The sequence below is a fragment of the Scyliorhinus torazame genome, chromosome 3, assembly GCF_047496885.1.
Source record: "Scyliorhinus torazame isolate Kashiwa2021f chromosome 3, sScyTor2.1, whole genome shotgun sequence".
Taxonomy (NCBI): Eukaryota; Metazoa; Chordata; class Chondrichthyes; order Carcharhiniformes; family Scyliorhinidae; genus Scyliorhinus; species Scyliorhinus torazame.
In genome coordinates this window covers 160,372,092-160,394,598 of record NC_092709.1, presented here as the reverse complement: position 1 = coordinate 160,394,598, position 22,507 = coordinate 160,372,092, and the positions used below count along the sequence as shown (strand labels likewise).

Sequence of the window (22,507 nt, the reverse complement as noted above, 5' to 3'; positions counted from 1 at the left end):
TCGTCAGAGGAATCCAATTACTATTGGCACAAGTTAAAATTAAAGGAGGCTCCTCAGACATAAACCACTGTGAATTTGCCAACGCTCGCTATGACAACTAAGACAAATCCAGCCGCAATTTACATTTTCAGCTACTATCCGTCCATTAAGCAAAACAAAAAGCTTTCAAATTTCAAGATCTGAACACATCAGCATTTCTGCCAAGAAATTGAAAGTAAAACGAACCACAGATTAGTTCAGAATCAAATCCCAGTTTTGGAACTTTATCCCATTAGGCATAGAGAATTCCAAGTTAACCATAACTATGTGAAACCATACCAGACATGACCTTCATCTTGTACCTTTCTGAAGCTGTTCACTTCTCAATGGCTTTAGAATGAACTGTTTTCCTTCTAAATTACCATCAGGACTGCATCTGCTTGGTTCAAAATGCCTGAGGATAACTCAGAGTTTAAGCTCTAGCTTTGATTTATGATTTGTAAGAAAGCACAAAGCAAATTACAACTCTATCCTACTGGTTCTCTCAAAAAATATAGCTGTAAGGGATTTAGAAAAATTGTGGCAATTAGTCAAAAATAAATTCCCTCTTCAGACAGCCGTATAACAAAATATCTATAATTATAGAGCCATTTGCAATGTTAGGTTAGATTGAAGAGCAAGTTACCAAGAGTCAAGCTGTGCTGATGTGGTGCAATTGGTTCAGGAGTAGCCACATGGCACTGAAATCATCCAGGTGTCTTTTTCATTGTCAAATTTGACAGGTTTAAGGAAACTTGACTACTCACAGTCTGTAGAGCTTCGGAGTTCCCAGGAAAAGTAACTCTGGCAAGACCTGTAGATTGTTTCTATTCAGGCGGCTGGAGAGGCAGAATGTGGAAAGAGAAATAGTTGTGAGAAATCTATTATCGCCCAAAAATCACCCCTCAATGTTCAAATGCCTCCTTCAAGGTGCTAATTCAATCAATGCTGTGTAATCTCCAGTACCCCAGCTCAGTGATATCCTTCATTTATGAACCTAGATCATAAAGGCGAAGTTTAGCATTCTCACACTCTCAGCAATTCATAGCACTGGAGGGATCACCAAATCGAAGATAGAGCTTCACTACTTTAGCTCCCTTTCGGTGTTGCTCAATGCTAAGAATGAGGAACTAGTTGATTTACACGAGTTGTCAACAGGCTATTTGACCATGAGAGGGTCACTACACGGACTGATCATGTGCTCACCAAAACAGGATACAAAGCAACAATAAACAGGAGTGAGGACCCTGACTGGCATTTCCTGAGGCCAGATAGAGAACCTTTAACTGTTGCTCCATTGAGATCAATGAGCTTCACACAAACTGGGCTGCAAATAAATTGAAGAGCAAAAGATACTTCATTTTAAACATTCTTGTTGAGTACTCAGAAGCACGCCAAGAGTTCCACTGTCTCATTTTCATATAATAAGAACATTGTGTCTGTTCTTAATATTCTTCATATTGTGCCTGTCAAAGGCTGGCTTTGTATGTTTATTAAAGGTCCAAACTCTAATGGACACAGGTGCTACACATGCATCAAATGAAAAATGTGTTATACATTTGGCCATGGTATGATAACAGCTTGTCAACTCCACAAGGTGGTCTGCAGCGTTTACCCAAGACAATATGGAATGTTTAAATGTTCCCTGTAGGCATGCAAGTGAGTCAGGAATCCATAAGTCCAGCGAGAGGCGATGAGAAGCGAAGCTAATGAGAATGTGAAACCTGAACAATTCTTTCCTGATGTCCCCAGGTGAATTGAACGTTATTGTTTTTAACCTACTCCAGAACTCTCTCATATTTACTGAAAGCCCAGTAATTGCATCAACCTTTCAGTTATTGCTAACTTTCCAATCATTGTGTTAGAGGAATCCATAGGTTTAATGCTATCTTGTTGCTTCAAAATTGTGATTTGTTTGTTCTTAGCTAATAGAACAATTTGCCAAAATTACAAAAACAAACAAGCACGATTTTCCATGCATCTGGTTTCAAGATACCTTAAATTAAATAAACCTCTGTTTCAGGATGGCCCAGGTTGTTCTTGATCCTTTCCAATCACGATAACATGCGCAGCATGTGACTGACCCATTCATTCAGGTGGTAACTTGCAGTCATATTTTCACTGGCATTACTGCGATTGATCGCATTTCAATGTCTACATATACTCAGTGATGTGCGTTAAACAGGTTTTTAAATACTTTCAGATGGTCTGAATCTCTATGAACTTCAGTGGGGAAGAATAATCTATAGTGCCTGCTGAGGATGTTGCCTAATAACCTCTCTTGAAAAGTGTGAATGCGTGGTCTCCAGCTGAGGATAGGATCAGGCCTGGTTGTGATGCTTCCCTCAGTCAAACAGCTTGACAAAACTCACTGTCTAGGCTTGAACACGAAGGACAATCAGTTAAGTAATATATTTGTGAATTGCTAGCGTCAGTGAGATATACCTAAGCAAGTGTTACTATTTTAAGGAAAGGTGAAAGGAAAATTACTTGGGATGAAGTAGGAATTAGAATATGAAAATTAAATCAATGTTGCGATTTCTTTTAAACAAAGCGCATCCATTCAAGCCACAGTTTGAAAGCTGTGGGGCCTTTCAGTCTTCAACTACAGACAGATGACAGCTACTGTTTTTGTGAAATACAGTCCAAGCATTGTGGGCTGATAATAATAAAAGTGGCGCCAGAGGACTTGGGAGCTGGGGGGGTGGGAGCAAGCAATAGTGTGTGTCTTTAACATTTCGAAACATCCGTTCAAACTGGCTTCTCATTTCAGGAGAAAATAGAAGGGCCAGCATCCAGCAAACATTGCCACAAAGAACCAGCGCAAAACAGATGTGGGAAAAACAAACAGCAGCTTGCCATCTGAATTAGTAAAAAGGTCCTGCTCAATGCAAACAAACCCCATTCCTCACTTCAACATCAATAGCCATAAAAAGGTCAGGCAAAACCCAACCCAGAGCAAAGGAGAGGCACTGAGAACTCTGCAATAGTAGTGGTTTCTGCATGGGCAGGAAGAAACTGTGGTAGCAACGGGGAATGGGAAAAAAACTTTTCATTGTGATATTTAAGCATTAAAGACAAAATGAGTTAAAGAGCTAACACTCATACACATTGGACTGGAACACTGATGTGGAACATGGCTCTGACAACTTGCCACAGATCTTGTTAATATTGCAATTATTTATTTATTAAGATGCAGTCAACCCTCTCTGTTACACTGTCTTTAGTTGCTGCAACAAAACATGTGGTGATAGGAAACATGTTATACTTAGTACAGGGGGACTTGGACTGTCTGAGTGTACTTACTCAGATTAATGGTTGTGTACATGATCCTGTCCCAATGGAGAAAATGCTGAATTTGACAAACATCAAGATAAAACAATCTTGTGCCACATTGGATGTCATAGAGGTTAGTACAGACAGTGATACTGCACACCAAATAACTTGGGTATCACTGAAGGTCAATTTTGCCTTGTCATCAGATAATTATGAATTTGCACGTAAAGCCAGGTATTCCTGAGTATAACTATGTGCTCACTAAGTAGGAAACCAGGTCCAATGAGAATAAAATGTAAGGCTCTCACAATGTTCACAACATTTTTTTGTTTCTCTTCTTTCCCTGCAATAATGTACAAACCTGACTGTGAATAACTACTTCAACATTGCCTTGATGAAGAACATAACTTTGCATTTTAAGCCAGTCATGCACCGCACATTTTAAGCCAGCCATGAACCGCCAATGTTAGCATATTAAATAAAGGCTTGCATTTATACAGCGCCTTTTATGATTTCGCAATGCTCAAAAGAGCTTTACAGCAAATTATGTGCTTTTTACGTGTAGGTGCTATTGCAATACACAAATTGTGGCAACCAATTTGTGCATATCAATGTCCTCCAAACCACAATGAGATAATGACTGAGAAATTGGGCTCTTTCAAAACCATTTTTGGGCACCAGGAGTGCCCTTACAACTCTTAAAATGCCATACACGGTGCGCACACACACACCTCTGGGACAAGACAACCATGTTTTCTTTTTATTCTTTCAAGGGATCTGGCTTGGCCAGCATTTATTTTCCACCCCTAATTGTCCTTAAGAATGTGGTGCCTTCTTGAACCACTGCAGGTACACCCACAGTGCTGTTAGCACCCAGTCACAGTGAAGAAATCGCAATACAGTTCCAAGTCAGGATGGTGAATGGTTGGAGGGAACTTGCAGGTGATTGTATTTCAATGTATCTTCTGTCCTTACCTTTCTAGATGGTAGTGGTCATGGATTTGGAAGGTGCTGTTGAAAAACCTTGGTGAGTGCATCTTGTAGATGGTACACACTGCTGCCACTATGCGTTGGTGGTAGAGGGAAGGAATGTTTGTGGATGAGGTGCCAATCAAGTGGGTTGTTTTTCCCTGGATGTTGGTGCGGCCTTTGGCATGTGAAACGATTGTCCGTTGGAAGGAGGCAGAGCTGGAGGTTCTGCTGATGTAATGCTGAGATGATTCAGCATTGCCATTTTGGAGTTCAACATCATGCCTTAACCTCACACTGGGGAACACACGTTTAATAGCATGAAGGACCAGCACTATTTAAAGTGATTATTAACTACTTACAGGTTAGTTGCTGGTTTATTTCTTATGGTATTTCTTTGACTGTATACATTTTGGCACTTTGTATAATTGTTACGAGATGCAAAAGACAACAGGGTGTACTGACCTCTATGCTTCTGCAAAAGCAGTTGCTATTAGGCATTGGTGCTCCATTTGGCATTTCCCTTGGAATACAGCATTACTTAGAGAATAAGCAAAGGCAATTCAGAGTAGGACAAGTTACTGGAAGTGGGAGGAGGAGAAGCAGGTGAAAGGCTCTCAGTAGGAGAGCATATCTGCCCAGGATGCTCAGGGAGCAATTCTCCAACCTGAAGACAGTGAACATCAATGTTTGTGACACCTTCACTCAAATTTTCCACAACCATAACTGCAGCCGCAGGATGGCATGAACTTATGGATCTCACTTCCTCCAGGCTGGAGTTAGAGGTATTTGAAACATCTCAAAAGTATGCCATCCATTGTGCAAGGGGACTTTCTAGCTAAAGAGAACTAAATATATTTTTTAATAAATTTAGAGTACCCAAATCTTTTTTTCCAATTAAGGGTCAATTGCGCATGGCCAATCCACCTACTCTGCACATCTTTGGGTTGTGGAAGCTAAACACACGCAAACATGGGGAGAATGTGCAAACTCCACACGGACAGTGACCCAGAGCCGGGATCAACCTGGAACCTCGGCGCTGTGAGGAAGCAATGCTAACCACTGCGTTATCATGCTGCCCTGAGCTAAATATATTTAATTCTCTCTTGGAGACAGCAGCAGGCAGAGTGAGTAGGTGGCTTCACTACGACTGCTGTCTTCACCCAATGTGCAGAACGTCACTAGTGATGCACACATTGCTTTTTGGATGCCACATGTCAACTCTGACCTATATGGAAACCAAAACTCAGCACCCAGCTGCTGTATGATGAACAGCAGTGCATCATGCAGATCAATGCCCAGTATCCTGACAGCAGTCCTGATGCCTTCATTCTGTGGCAGCGTGCTGAGTTAACAACATTGGAGCCACTACAGGAAAACAAAGGCCACTGGCTACTGGGTGACAGCTCCTATTCAATGAGACCTGGCTCATGAATCTACTGTATGGCCCATGCACACATGGACAGCGTGCACACAATGAAAGCCATGACACCACACAAAATGTGATGGAACGTACATTTGCATGCGGGGAAAAAATGTTTCTGCTGCCTGGAGCACTCTGGAGGAGCCCTGCAATACTCAGCAGAGAAGGCTGCAAAATTTGAGGTGGCCTGCTGTATGTTACACAACCTTGTCACCATACAACTATCTATCCAACAAATAGCTGAGGAGCAGGAGCATAAGGAAATAGAAGAAGAGTTGGGAGGAGGCAATCTCACAGCTCCTTTCCATCTCTACTGTCTGTGAAAAACTCATCCATGTAATACCAGTAACCACAATCCCAATTCCCCATTCACCAACAGTCCCACTTCTTTACTTCCTTCACAGACCATCACAATGCCTGCTTGGCCACAATGAAAAGATAAAATAAAATCCACCACAAAATAAAAATTCCAAACCAAATGTTTAAATTAAATCGTCCAATGTTCCATACAAAAGTCAACTAACCACCTTTGTGCCTTTTCCTATCCTAATGCTAGTAACACTGGGAGCTGGTTTAGCTCAGTTGGCTAGACAGCTGGTTCGTGATGCCGAGTGAGGCCAGCAGCGCGGGTTCAATTCCCGTCCTGGTGAGGTTATTCATGAAGACCCTACCTTCTCAACCTTGCCCCTCGCCTGAAGTGTGGTGATCCTCAGGTTAAATCACCACCAGGCAGCTCTCCCTTTCAAAGGGGAAAGCAGCCTATGGTCATCTGGGACTATGGTGACTTTACATTACTTTTACTGTAAGGCTGTATTACTGCAGTGGCTGCAGCATGGCAGCTGGAAGGTTGCTAATTTTCAGTAGGGGAGATTGCAGACGGCCTTGGAGGGTGGTCGCAATTCCCCCCGGGCCTAGAAATCTCAGCTGTAGACTTCACCATCTTGGCATAGGCAGCAGCAAGGGCACTAGTGGAGCGGCAGTGATGGGATGATGAATGCTGCTTTTCTGAGAGAGGACAGCGAGTTTATGCTCCATGGTGCCAGTCACTCCCTGGGGCCAAACCTCAACAATGCTGATACTCCGTTTGGATGTTGCAAAACACCTGGTAATCCACAGCTATGATGGTGGCAGTCTGAGCTTGATTGACAGGGGTCATGTTTGGGTCCTCGAGTGTGCTAACAGAGTTTGCCACCACTTACACACTGGAAAGAACAGGCACCAAGTTCTTCACATTGCCTTTGTGCCAAGCTAGTTTTGGACTTTTGCATGAAATTAACCGTAACTTTTCTGACAGATTTTCCAATGCGCCAAGTATTTTGTTGTACATACACATCAGTGTTCTCCTTTAGGTTGTCCCATCAATCTGCTCACCTGAGTCCCCGGCAGTATGTGAGGGCACCTGCCCTTACCCCTGATCTGAGCCTAGCCCATTCATGCCTAGGAACAGACCCTGCTATTAATCTATCCCCACATTATGTGAGCTGATGGCTATGAGTGTGAAATCAAGTGATGGTGCCTTGTCTTCATTGTCAGCATCTTCTTGGCGTTCCCCCACTATCTGGTCAGGTGACACCTCTTGAGGGAAAAGGCACAAACATAATGTCGTGATAAGGGGAGTAGAGGTCAGAAGAAATTAAGAGGTGCCTGCTTAAATTATCTGCAGCTTGTAAATAAGAGTGTGGGATGAGGCGGAAGTGGGATGCAAGCAGGAGGGTGAGGTGTGAGGATGCCGTCTTCTTTGATGGTTTCAGCCCCACTGCTGCCAACCCACTCAGCCATGGCCATCTCTCAGTCTCACCATCCCCTTCATGGGAGCTAGGACATGCAAATGTGCCTCTCCCCCTCAGGTTAGCTCCTGCTGTCTCTGGTTGTGCAGAGGGAAAGAAATGTGCCAGTGAGTGTTGTGCAATCCGTTCGACTGATTGGCTAGCTGACCGGGTATACTGCCTGTGAATGGTGGGTGTGAGATTAACAGCAATACAGAGTAGATAAGGCTGAGGTGAAACAAACGAATGTCAGGTATGAGTTTGCATTGTTAGAGGTTGTTGTGGTTGAGTCATCTGGGTGTCATGGTTTGAGCAGGGGCTGAGCCTCGTGGTCCAATTGGCAGGATATGAAAATTGATGGTGCACTCACTGATTTCAGCCAATCAGTTAGGTAATTGAACTACATCCAGTTCATTGTGGGTTGAATCTTGGCAGTAACTGCCATGGTTACCTGCTCTCATTGACTTTTGATCATGTGTCTGTGGGGTCTCCATCTCCCATCGTGGGTACAGGAGGTTTCCTCAATCTCCCATTTCCTCCAAGACCTCTAGCATAGCTGCTCAGAACCTTGAAACCTACTCTCTCGTATGTTGTGCCATCCCTCACCCTTTGCCAGGTCATGTTCTCTTCAACCAGGACTCTCAGCACCTATTCCAGCCATAACACACCTCCCCTTTAAGAGGTGCAGATTAGGCCCCCTGCTGACACTAATGTACAGTACAGTTACTCATCTGTGTTGTCCACTTTAGTAGCTGTCCAATTTAGCCCCATGTGTGTTTTAATGCCATTAGTTGAGGTGTGAATATTGGTCCGGACACTGAGGAGAAATGGCCCTTGTTCCTCTGAGTCACAGTTGACATTTTAAGAACATGATCCTGTGCCAATAGGTTGGAGGAAGTCTTGAGCCAGCTAATGTCAGTTTGATTGTATCTTCCAAGAACAACATGAAGTAACCGGGCACATCTCCATACTGGATAGGGCAGATGGAACGGGTGCAGATGAATCATTTCAAACCCCTCTTCATTCGTCCAGCTCTGGGGCAGGATTCTCCACGAATCGGCACAATGGCCCGAACCCGGCGCCAAAAACGGCGCGAATCACTCCGAGGTCAGGCCCCCCGAAACGTCACAAATTCTCCGTCCAGGAATGGCCTAGTAGCGGCGTGACGACATTCGCAACGGCGTGACCCGTCACGGACGCGCACGGTGTCACTGCACAAAAGACGACCCCCACCCCCCAGAGGCCAGGCGAAATGGCCGCCCGCGCAGCGCCAAGTGAGACCCCCCACTGCCTGCCCCCTTTCCCCCTCCCCCATATCCCCCTTGCCCTATATCCCCTTCCCCCATATCCCTCTTCCCCCATATCCCCCCTTCCCCCATATGGGGATATGGAGGAAGGGGGATACGGGGGAGGGGGGATATGGGGGAAGGGGGGATATGGGAGAAGGGGGGACAGACCCGGCCCATCAGGCATACGATACCCCCAGGACGTTCCAGGGCGGCCACGAGCTAGGGACAGACCCGGAGCACCAGGCAGACGCCGTCCACATCTAGTGCGAGCACGGTGACGCCGGCCGGCCACACCCAGTGACGAGGAGGGCAGCCACAGCAACAGGCCCCCGTCGCAGCTGACCCAGGACACTGATGCCCAGGACACCGACACACAGGACCCTAACACACAGGACACTGACACACAGGACACTGACACACAGGACCCTAACACACAGGACACTGACACACAGGACACTGACACACAGGACCCTAACACACAGGACACTGACACACAGGACACTGACACACAGGACCCTAACACACAGGACACTGACACACAGGACACTGACACACAGGACCCTAACACACAGGACACCGACACACAGGACACTGACACACAGGACCCTAACACACAGGACACCGACACACAGGACCCTAACACACAGGACACTGACACACAGGACACTGACACACAGGACCCTAACACACAGGACACTGACACACAGGACACCAACACACAGGACCCTAACACACAGGACACCGACACACAGGACACTGACACACAGGACCCTAAAACACAGGACACTGACACACAGGACACCGACACACAGGACCCTAACACACAGGACACCGACACACAGGACCCTAACACACAGGACCCTAACACACAGGACACAGACGCACAGGACACCGACACACAGGACCCTAACACACAGGACCCGAACACACAGGACACCGACGCCCAGGACACTGACACACATGACACCCACCCACAGGGGGCGAATGGACAGGAATCACCACTCCAGGGGACCCTGGACTTCAGGTCGGATGAGGAGCACGCCATTATGCCACTGCTATCTCCTACGCCCTCCACCATCGCAGAGACATTCACCTCGGTTGGGCACTTTAGCGATGAGGCATCTGGGACACTAACTGGTGCACACAACACAGCCGTCCTGGTACAGCAGGTGGAGGCAGGAACAGCCGAGTGGCCGAGCGGTGGGAGGACAGCCTGGCGCAGGCAACCAGCTGCCGCCCAGACAGGTCCCGGGTTCCTGGAGTTACAACACCCGATGCAGTCACGGACCAAGGGACGACCGAAGAGGGTGACGGCCGGCTTGCGACAGCTACAGATGAAGGTGGAGGAGTCCACCCACGTGCAGGAGCAGGTAGTGGTGCCGGTCATGCATGCCACCCAGGCTGACACCGCACTGGTGGCGTCCGCGATGGAGGCAATGGGTGCGACGGTGTCAGACATGGGTCGCAGTATGCAAGGTGTGGGGCTTTCCATGCAGTCGGTATCCATGGCCCAGGACATGGCTGCCCTCTCACAGGTAGCCATGAGCCAGAGTCAGCAGCAGATCGCAGAGGCGCTCAACGCCACGGCCCAGTCTCAGCAGGCAATGGCCCAGTCTCTGCAGGCCATCGCTGAGGGCATCGGCGCCATTGCCCAGGTGCTGGCCGCCGTCACCCAGACACAGACAGGGATGGCCAACTCCCTGAGCTCCATGGCTGCAAACTTGCAGAACCTTGTTGATACCAGGGCAGGCCTCCAGGACTGGCAGCGCCAGGTATTGGGGGGCGGGAGGGGGGGGGGGGAGGGGGGGCGCCGGGTGCTCGGTCCATTTGCATCCCCGACCCATGTAGATGCCCGGGGGCCATCGGGCACCCTAGGTGAGGAGGAGGTGCTGGGGTCCGTTCCGGGTCCCCCTGCAGGGGAGGTCCCGGAACGCCACGACAGTTCGGACTCCCCCCCGCTTCCGTCCCACGTGCACCTGGTGGGCAACGGACAGGACTGGCTGGCAGCTCGCCATCCCAGTCGCCCGAGCCGCAGCCTGGCCCATGCAGGCCGGGCCACCCCAGGAAACGGCTGCCAAAGGGGTCCCTAGTCACAGGGCAGGAATCACAGGAGTCCACCTCCAGCTCTGCTGTATCGTCTGGGGAACCACCTCGACGTAATCATAGGGCCCGTAATGCCAAACAATTAGACACTGAGTAAGTTGGCATGGGTGCAGGGCACAGATTAGTTCTGGGGCGAGGGCACGTGTATGAACTGTTTGTTATTAAAATCACTTTCATACCTACAGAAGCTGCCTCTGTGCTCTGTCCGATGCGTGCGGGGATGTGGTGTGAGGTGAGCGCCAGTGTGTGTGTGAGGGGTGATAAAAAGTCGGCCTCAGGTGAGTGTGCCCCCCCCTCCCCCCGGGTCGCCCTCGCCATCCCCCCGGGCAGACGACGGGACCGTGCGCTGCAGTGTCATGGCCGCATGCAGGGACGGTCCGGGTGGAGGGTGGTCCTGTGGTCATGGGCCAGACATTGTCCAACGATGGAGACCCCAGAGCCCATCGCAGGGCGAGTTGTCATCATCCTCCATGGCCTCCAATAGACACGCTTCCACCGGCGACCGTGTGAGCCCGGCCCGTTGTGCCGCAGGTGGATGTGCAATGGAGGAGTGGTGTGCATCCGGGTGATGTGAGCGTGGTTGGTGTTGGGTGGGTGGGGTGAGGGTGGTAGGCTGGTGCCGTAGTGTGCACCACTACGATTCATACTCGGCGATTCCAACGCCCCCCTAGCCCGTGAACCGGGCGGTTATCAGCCTGTCCCATGCCCGCTGGCCCAGCCGGTAACGGTGGGCAGCCCCCCATCCATGTCCAGCCCGTCTGTCCTGACCATTGCCCCCATCCACCTCATCTGGGGAGGTCTGTGCCTCGTCTTGCTGTTCCTCCCCTTCCCCCTCCTCTGCCTCCAGCACATGGCCCCTCTGCTGGGCTGTGTTGTGCAGGACGCAGCAGACCACAACGATGCGGCCGACCCGGGTATCTGACGGGTACTGGAGTGTCCCTCCAGAGCGGTCCAGGCACCTGAAGCGCATCTTCAGCAGCCCAAATCACCTCTCTATCACAGCCCTGGTCGCTGCATGGGCATCGTTGTAGCGGTTCTCCGCGTCAGTCTGTGGCCTCCATATAGGCGTCATGAGCCACGACCGCAATGGTTAACCCCTGTTGCCCAGCAACCAGCCCCTCAGCCGGGGGCGGGGGCGTCCCTCGAACATGGTGGGATGAAAGATTGCACCAATACGGATGAGTCATGTACACTGCCCGGGTACCGGACGGAGACGTGCAGGATCCTCACGCGGTGGTCACAGACCAACTGCACGTTCATGGAATAGGTCCCCTTCCTATTCGTGAACACGGCCCTGTTATCTGCAGGTGGCCGCACGGCGACATGCATCCCATCGATCGCCCCCTGGACCATGGGCATCGTGGCCACGCCAGCGAAGCCCGCTGCCCGGGCATCCTGGCTGGCCTGGTCCACAGGGAACTGGATGTAGCGGTCCGCAATGGCATACAGGGCGTCCGTCACTGCACAGATGCACCGGTGCACCAATGCAAGCGAGATGCCGGACAGATCCCCACTCGGCGCCTGGAATAACCCCGTGGCATAAACGTTCAGGGTCAGCGTAACCTTGACGGCCATGGAGAGAGGGTGTCTTCCCCCAGTGCCATGCGGTGCCAGCTGCGCCATCAGGTGGCATGTATGGGCGACGGTTTCCCGGCTCATCCGCAGTCCCCTCCTACATGCCCGGTCCGTGAGGTCCTCGTACGACGAGTGAGGCTGGTACACACGGGGCCTCATCGGGCGTCTCCGTCGCCATGGCACCACAACCACCTCCTCCTCCTCCTCGTCCTGTCGTGTGGACGGCCCTCCAACCTGGGCGGCTGCCACCTACCTCCTTGCGGCACGCTGCTCTGCGGCAGCCTCCGCCGCCTCCCTGGCACGCTGCTGCTCCAGCTCCCCAGGGCAACATGTAGAAGTGCAGCTCCCGCCACGGCGGCCAACATCGCTGGGTGATGACCAAACACAACGGCTTGCAGGGTGTGGGTGGGGGTGGGGGTGGGGGTGGGGGGGATAGGCGACATGTCATCACTGCCCATACTGTAGCCATCTGGGATGGCCACTCACAAAGGGAAATATGGCCACTTGCAAAGAATCAAGGGAAATATGGCCATTGCAGGATCCAGACGAACTCAGAGCTTAAGCGCATATTCGCCACTAGAGAACCAGACACTATCGAAACCCCCAGCCGATTTACATTCTAATCGCCCATTTCCCCAGGACAAAAGACTTGTACTCAGGTATCAGATACAGATCCAGACACATCGGCGCCACTCCCTTCACCCAGGAAGCCCAAACACCCAAGGTCAGTGACCGCACAGGACACGCCCAGCCATCAAGGCACCTGCCCCTTTATTGGCTCAAATCGAAGGCAGTAAGCGAAGCCTGCCGAATTATTGGGTCCAAAGCTAAGGACCGCCCAAAAGAGCGCGAAACCCCCAAAGGGTAAAGAGAGACACTGCCATGTGTTCGATCTTTTGGCCCTGGCACACCAGCACTCTTCGGCCCGGCCTGTACCTGAAGCCAACTGCTGTACCACGACCAGAAGCAAGTTCAAGATCAACGACCGCTACCAAACGAATGAGCCCAGCAGAACCAAAGTTACTTCTCCAGACCCAGCCACTCCAGATCCGAACAAAGGCCTTGTTCCTCTGCCAAAGCCGGGTTCCTGAAGCTAAGTACAGGTTGTTGTAGTGTTAGGTATAATTTAGCTTGTAGTGTTTTTATGTTGCATGTGAGAGTTAATTTTGTGTATAAATAAACTATTATTGAACTTGAACTAACTGACTGGTTGTTGGGTCTTTGATCGATATCCGGTTGAACCTTGTAGTGATATCATTTGATACCTGGCGGCTCTGAAAACAATATCCTCATTAATAATGGTCAGATTAATATCTGACTAAAGTAGATACCCCAGAATTGGCAACATTATTGGAGTCTCTGGTGCGAATTGGCAACATTATTGGAGTCTCTGGTGCGAATTGGCAACATTATTGGTGACGTTGGTGGGATAGTATTCCGCTCATTAAAAAGAGCAACATTATTGGTGACGCTGGTGGGATAGTATTCCGCTCATTAAAAAGAGCAACATTATTGGCGACCTCTGACGGGACTCAACCTAGAAGTGATTTTGTCACTCCGAGAGATCCCACAAAACGTTGACTTAGAAACCCAATTGGAAAAGTGAAAGAAACCACAAGTGTAAGACCCGTATTGATCAAACCTCCAAGATTCGGAAGTGCATAGTAATTTGCATGCGTACTAACAGGGATATAAGGTAAACTCATTAGATTTTGTTGCGTAAAAACTATCGGGAGGTTTGTGAACCGGACAATAGCTTAGGCCATACCCGCTGTTTGTATCGCCGCCCTAGTCCCCCCTGTCCCAAACTTAGGATACAGAAAAGAGATACTGGTAGAAATGTCAGCAAAGGCAATGGAACGCCTTATGAACCCGCAGAAACCCGAGGTCGCAGCGACCAGTAGAGCAGAGCAGTGTCCCATATGGGAAGAGGAACTAAGGAAATACTTAAAGGGGAAAGGATGGCCCCTTTGGTCTGAGTTTTGTTTGTATGAAGAGTCAGGTCCTGGTAGTATAAGACAAACTTGGTGGGACAACCTAACCGAGATACACAAGAAGAGTTTAGGAAAAGTTTGTAAGCTGATGGCAATCATGTCCTGTCTGGCACAATTGCGAGGCACAGAGGAGGTCGTGAGGACACTCTGCAGACACCTTGTAGAGAAAGAGGAGAAGAGTGAGGGAAACATTAGCAAGTGTGAAAACGTTAATGAGCAACTCCGAGAGCAGCTAGCTGATGATGTCAAATGGGCACACCAATCTTGTATAGCTCACCTAAGCAGCTTTCAGACACAATACGATAAGGCCTACCAAGATACAAAACGCGCAGTTTTAGTAAGAGAAGAGACGGAACAACTGGTAGATCAGTTAAAGAACCAATGCACAGATTTGAAGGCAGCTTTATGAGCACTCCACAGTTCCACAACAGAACAAAGGCAGAGTTCAATAAACCACGCCAAATGCAGGCAGCAAATTTCAAGATTACAGTCACTGCTTTCAGTGCAAAATGGTTTCAGAGACACCTTTGGACCAAATTTAGACCAGGAAAATGGCCCCGATTGGCAGGAACTCAATGAAACTGCTCATAGATATATAGAAGACACACGACAGAAAGCACCCGCACCACCGACTGCACAGACAGCACACAACCCCATGAATCCAGTCACCACGCGCACAAATCACCGATAGAAGAACAACCCAATTTCGTGTACATCACCCCACTAACCATCACACAATTGAGAGATGCGTGTGACAAAATAGAACCATTCCAACCCACAGCAGACCTGCATCATTTCTTTGAGTGAGTAAGACAACAGACAGTTGTGTACGGTCTGGACAAACCGGAGGACGTGAAGCGTATAGTAATGAGCCTTGACCCATCTGTTAGTTCAGCATTACCCGATCCACAGAATGTAGGAGGAGGAAGCCTCCAGGACATGAAGGCAGCTATTTAGATGCAATTGGTTATAACAGAGGAGATCCCGTAGAAGGTCTAAATCGCTGCAGACAAAAGAAGGGAGAGCATCCGACTGCATGCGCAGGACGCCTTTGTATACACTTGAAGCGGTATTTGGAGATTTCGTCCGCGCACACTTAAATGTCAAAAACACAACCAAATGGACCCGTATTTTAGTCTCCAACGCCACAGATGCAGGTCAAAAAATAGCACAGATTGACGGTGTTCGGACTTCCCAATCTGGGTCTGCGACACACTCTGGGACAAGTCTGGTAGACCAGTAGTCGCAGGCACAGTCCGGGGACACCCCGTAGAGTTCCTGTGGGACACAGGAGGGTCCCGCACTACTTTAAACTCCTCCACAATGTTTCAGCGAGATAAATGGCCCACTACAGACACTATCACTCTTAGCGGATTTACTGGACATATCCAGCAGGGATGTATAACGGCCCCCGTAGATATTTAAATCGGAAACATTAATACCAAGCACCCAGTTGTTTTAGTAGATTTGCTCCAAACAGCAGAATACATTTTAGGGATCGACTTCATGAGTTCACACAACCTTTTCTTTGACCCCGTGAATAAGTGTGTTTGGAAAATGGCTAGAACAGCGAGAGCCCCCGCCACGCTCACAGTCGGAGACTACGAACATAGAATCTGCTCAGTAGGCGACTATTGGTTTGATCCGCAAGCCATTAGTACAGAAATGAAAAAATGAAAATTGCTTATTGTCACAAGTAGGCTTCAATGAAGTTACTGTGAAAAGCCCCTAGTTGCCACATTCCGGCGCCTGTTCGGGGAGGCTGTTACGGGAATTGAACCGTGCTGCTGGCCTGCCTTGGTCTGCTTTCAAAGCCAGCGATTTAGCCCTGTGCTAAACAGCCCCTTGATAAGACGATTAGAGAGGTCCTAAGAAAACATAAAGCATCCTTCGCCCAGCACAAGCACGATTGTGGAAAAATTCCAGGAACAGTCACAATTACAGGTCCCGATTCCAAGCACCAGAAACAATACGGCTTCCCACAGCAAGCCGAGGGAGAAATTGCAAGAGTAATTCAAAGCTTATTAGATCAAAGTGTGATTCGGCCCGTAGCCTCAACAAACAATGCCCCAATTTGGCCCGTAAGGAAACCAGACGGTTCATGGAGACGGACCATCGATTACGGAGAACTCAATAAAGTAACTCCATTAGCAGCCCCCACCGTTGCCACGAGTCCCGAGACAATGCTAAAGCAGGGACTACAGTCAAGGTATTTTACAGTACTGGACACGAGCAATGGTCCATTCCATCAGATAAGAAATGTCAATACAAATTCGCCTTCACGTTCCAAGGACAGCAATATACGTGGACATGCCTTCCGCAAGGTTTCCACAACTCCCCCTCCATTTTCCACCGACAATTGGCAAATGGATTATCCAAATTTTCCCGATCCAAATGCCTCATTCAGTATGTGGACGACTTGCTCCTACAAACTGATACCAAGGATGAGCACATTTCGCTTCTTTCCGAATTATTAGGTCTCCTACACTCAATTAGATGTAAAGTTAACCCGAAAAAGGCCCAAATCCTAAAAGGAAAGGTCTTTTATTTAGGCACAGTCATCACAAACAGAAAAAGAGAGATAGAGCAAAAACGGATTGACTTGATTGTTAAATTGCCCTTGCCCCATAATGCCACTGCAATCTGGTCATTTTTAGGACTGGTTGGTTACTGTAGGAACCATATAGACGGTTTTGCCACGAAGGCAGCCCCACTTTCCGAGCTCCTAAAATAGAACGTCCCTTGGGAATGGCTTCCACAGCATACGGATGCCATTGATGCATTAAAACGTGCCCTAGGTAAAGCCCCCGCTTTGCAGGTAGAGACCCACACTCCCCATACGCCATAGAAGTAGCAACCACTGACCGAACCCTATCGGCCTGACTACTCCAAGAAAGGCACGATCGTTTAGGACCCATAGCCTATTCCTCACGAGATTTGGACCCAGTGGAGCAAGGATTTTCAGCCTGTGAAAGGCACTTGCTCGCAGTTTGTGGGCTGTTCAGTACTTCGCATACATCACAGGCCTCAACCCCGTAACGAGCACACCCCAACGCAACTACTGTTAGATGGCAGGTTAAAGGACGGTTCAGTTAGCCAGATTAGAGCAGCGCCCTGGACCCTACTCTTACAAGGAAGGGACATCACAGTAAAAAGGACAAAGACACACACATTTTTAGCAGATAATTTGCAGTATGAAGGAACCCCACATGAGTGCCAGATCATTGCAGCCATGCACCACACAGGACCCTTTATTCCAAAATCGCTACACCCATGTGTAGGTAGTAAAGCACAGAATCCCCCGACCACGGAAAACTCTTAAAAAATTTATGTAGATGGTTCCTCCACCATGGACAATGGGAAAAGGATTACTGGATGTGGTATATATGTGGAAGACACGCAGGGACGTGCATTAGAGGAGATATTGCTAAAATGACCAGGTCACTTAGGATCACAAGCAGCCGAATGAGCAGCAATAGCATATATAGTGCAGCACCCAGATTCTTTCCTGACCCCCGCAGATATATATTCGGACAGTTTATATGTCTGTAACAGTTGGATGGAATTCCTGCCCCTGCGGGAATCTAGAGGATTCATATCCGCCGACAGTAAACCCCTACTCTCAGCGCCATTACTGAAGCACATTCTTGACACAGCTAAAGGCCGCACATATGGCAGCATAAAGGTTAGAAGCCATCATCGTTCCTCCCTACCCGGTAACGTAAAAGTAGACGCCCTAGCAAAGGCAGGATCACGACACGGTCACTTTTGGTGACCCCCCGAGAGTGCCTCAGTACACGCAGTCCAGGTCTCACAGAGGAATATCCAAGATTTAGCACAGGCCCAAAAGGCAGACGACACTCTTCAGCAAATTTTAAACGGTTAATTCCCAGCCCGCTACGACAAATTCAAGGACACCTGGTGGTACAGGACGGAATAATTTTAAAGAATGGAATTTATGTGGTCCCCACCCAGGACAGAAACCAGATAATTTGCCAATTTCACGATGGACAAGGATATCAGGGGACAGACACCACCATTGCCCACTTAAGACCTTTGGGCTGGTGGCCCAATTTAAAAGCAGACGTCACGCATTATGTTGACAATTGTTTAATCTGCGCACAGAATAATCCAGAAAGGTACTCCAGGAAAGGACAATTAAGACACACCCGACCTGCTAATGGCCCATGGATGAATTTACAGCTCGATTACATTGGTCCCCTCCCTCCCCGCAGAAATGGTTTTAAATATGTGTTGGTAGTGATCGACACCTTCACAAAATGGATGGAAGCATTTCCCTCCAAGACAAACACGGCCAAAGCAACAGCCAAGATTTTAACACAGCAAATATTTACACGCTGGGGACTCGCCCGCAGCATTGAATCGGACCAAGGTTCGCATTTTATAGGAAGAGTGATGCAGAATGTTTTGACGATTTGGGGGAAAAAAACAAAAATTCCAAATTGCCTATCACCCACAATCCAGCGGCACTGTGGAACATATGAACAGAACCCTAAAAGCGACTATCAGGAAAATGGTGCATCAGCACAACACTACATGGGACACAGTTCTTCCATTTGCACTTATGTTTATTAGGAACACGGTATCAAATTCCACAGGATTCACCCCCCACACCCTTATGACCTGACGACCCGTGAAAGGAACTGAATATTTATTAGGACTTGAATTGGCCAGCCCCACAGTCACCGCCCTCACCCACGAAAAAGCAGTCCAACAGGTAATGGAAAATATTAAGGTAGCCCAGCTCACTACAGCTGTCCGACTAGGTGCTAGGAAAAAACAGAGTAAGGCCTGCTTTGATAAAACAGTACACCCAGTAGTGTATACAGTCAGTCAGCAGGTGATGGTTTCCCTTTATAACCCCAGTTCATTCCTCTCCCCTAAATTTGCAGGACCCTACTCAATTTCAGATAAAGTAAGCCCCTCGGTATATAAAATAACGTATCCTAATGGAAAGGCAGGATGGTTTCATATCAACCAGCTTAAGGTTTATGGAACCCAGTGCAGCCACTCACACCACGTCTCCCTGGCAATATCAGATGATTACGCCCCGCCCACTGACAGCCTTGTCCGACCCTCCCCCAGCCAGGACAGCACGTCCACAGACCCAACCTTGTCTGCGCCCCCAGGAACGACTTTCCACCTTGAACTTGATTCGGACGCTAGCGACAGCACTCCAGACTTATTTTAAATCAACGACCAATGGCACAATCGCCCAGGCCCCAGGAACCCCGACCAAGATATGTTTGGCCCCTCATACCCCCTTTCATTGCCACAACCAGAGCCACCGGCACCACCACCGCCCGATGATAGAAATTTGCCCTTCGCAGCTACCGCCCCTTCTGACCAAAGAATTCCCCCTTGGCACCGCGATAATTCTTGTTGATTGATACGGAACGACGATTCAGATCCCACGATGGCCCACGCGGCCACTGCACGAAAACGCCAGACACGAGTTTGGCAACCGGGAGATGGTGATGACTTAGAGTCTAACTCCCGTTATGGTAACCCTTTTACGACGCTTTTTGAAATGGAACACCTGAAGTGTTCCATTCCAACAAAGGCCTTGTTCCTCTGCCAAAGCCAGATGTCTGAAGTTAAGTACAGGTTGTTGTAGTGTTAGGTATAATTTAGCTTGTAGTGTTTTTATGTTGCAAGTGTGAGTTAATCTTGTGTGTAAATAAACTATTATTAAACTTGAACTAACTGACTGGTTGTTGGGGTTTGAACCTTGTGGTGGTATCATTTGATACCTGGCGACTCTGAAAGCAATATCCTCATTAATAACGGTCAGATTAATATCTGACTAAAGTAGATACCCCAGAATTGGCAACATTATTGGAGTCTCTGGTGCGAATTGGCAACATTATTGGAGTCTCTGGTGCGAATTGGCAACATTATTGGTGACGTTGGTGGGATAGTATTCCGCTCATTAAAAAGAGCAACATTATCCCCCTCCCGCAGCCAGGTGCTATGGGCTTATGGGCTGCATGATCACGACTGTTGGCAGCTGGCATATGGCCACGCGGACACCTCCCCCTCCCCGGCACGCACCGTTCCCAAACCCACCCCTCTCCTCCCCGGCACGCACCCTCCCCAACCCCCCCCCCCCCCCGCTCCCCCCCGGCACGCACTCTCTCCATCACCCGCCCTCTCCGGCCCCCCCACCCCTCCTCCGCAGCACGCATCCTCTCCATCACTCGCCCTTCCTGGCCATCCCCTCTCCTCCCCGGTACGCACCCTCCCCAACCCCCCCAACCCTCCACTCTCCCCCCAATCCCCCCAACCCCCTCACGCCTCCCCCTCCCCTCTGCCCTCCCCCTCTCCTTCCCCCTCCCCTTCCCCCAAACCCCTCCCTCTCCCCTCCCCCTCCTCCCCTTCCCCCCAGCTCCTCCCCCCCAGTTCCTCCATCCCCAGCACCTGCCCCCCAGCTCTTCCCCAAGCTCCTCCCCCCCCAGCTCCTCCCCACCTGCTCCTCCTCCCCAGCTCCTCCCCCATCTCCTCGCCCCCCAGCTCCTCTCCCCCAACTGTACCCCCTCAGCTCCTCCCCCCAGGCCCCCCCCCAGTTCCCCCCCCCAGCCAGCTCCTCCCCCCCCCCCGGCATGCACACTCCAACGGCTCCTGCGACCCCCACCACCATCTGCGGCCATGCCGTCACTTCTCCGATGGCCGCACCACGCCGACCCCTACCTCCGCGCTGGCCGGCGTCAACCATCACGACTGGTTGACGCCGTTAAATAGGTGATTTGATTGGTCTTCGGCCCATCCGGCCCGGAGAATTGAGGCGGCCCGGGGCCCATTGCGTTGCGCCGGTCCTCGACATTCTCCGAGGCGCGCGGCGCAATTCACGTCGATGGGATTTTGGGGGGGCCAGAGAATATCGCAGGGTGGCCGGGCGGGATTTATGCCTGCCCCCCCCCGGCGATTCTCCGACCCGCCGGGGGGTCAAGAATCCCGCCCCTGAAGTGACATCTGCCCCATTTTCATTGTCCTGTCATTGCTATACCAATATGGGTCAGTGTAGAAATGGAAAATTCACGTTTATAATCGTAAAGCGGATTTTAAAAGTGCATTTACAGAAAACCTTATTTTATTTTCAAAACTGCACTTATATGTTTGATGCACCATAAAAATGGGATTTACTGAACATCCTCAAGATGCACAGTTCAGAACTCACTTTGTGCCAACAATGAAAGAGAAAAGCATTACCCATCACCAGGAAGAGCCATTTCCACCCTCATGCCTCTCCTTATAGCTGAATGGAAATGGTATGTCCCAACACCACCTCAGAGGCAGCTTCTGTGCTTCAGTCAGGTGGGAATGCCTATTCACATTGCTCTCCCTGGGAGAATATCACCATCTATTGTGGTTTCTTTGTTTAAAGGATTCAGACAGATAAAAGAAATGTTTCTTTTCCCACCAGGGTCTTCCCTCTGAAGAGTTTCTACGGCAACACACCCACTCTGCCCTTTATAAAAAGACTCTGAGGATTTTTACTGCAAGGTATGAGTGACAAATAATGAATGAGCTGCAAAAAATAAGAAACCAGTTGATTCCCTCTTGGTCAAATCCTTTGGAGTCCAATATCACCTTTTTGAATGCAGCAGACAGCAATGCTTCAGGAAAAAAATAAGGCTTCATTTCAGGAACAGTGAGTAGGTTTTGAAGTGGGGAGGGGGCAACTTTTGTCATAATTAGTTTGTCCCCACCCCCCTCATTCAAATACTGTTCCTTTTAAAAATATCACCCTGCTAAAACGGTGGTGATTCTCATCCTTCGTCAAGTGGTATTCAGTATAAGGCATTCCTTCGAACTGTTCTTCATCGCTCCACAACCCCACTCTCCGCTTCCCATAACAAGACTATGGCAGACAACCTGAGATTGCTGAAGATGCTGTCCTTCATTCAGCTTCCACTAATGAATCAAGAATAGGCTGGTTTAGCTCAGTGGGCTAGACAGCTGGTTTGTGATGCAGAACAAGGCCAGCAGCGTGGGTTCAATTCCCGTACCAGCTTACCCGAACAGGCGCCGGAATGTGGCGACTAGGGACTTTTCACAGTAACTTCATACTTG

The 22,507-nt window shown here is 49.3% G+C and overlaps 1 protein-coding gene across 7 annotated transcripts in view; it reads right to left on the bottom strand.

Moving 5' to 3' along the window:
- slit2 (slit homolog 2 (Drosophila)) overlaps window positions 1–22,507 on the bottom strand; it is a 671,546-nt gene that overhangs the window by 616,299 nt on the left and 32,740 nt on the right. For all 7 annotated transcript variants that reach the window (XM_072496476.1, XM_072496471.1, XM_072496473.1 and 4 more), the window contains exon 4: window positions 786–857. In XM_072496476.1, coding sequence (XP_072352577.1) covers window positions 786–857 — 72 coding nt within the window. The remainder of the gene's footprint in view (window positions 1–785; window positions 858–22,507) is intronic.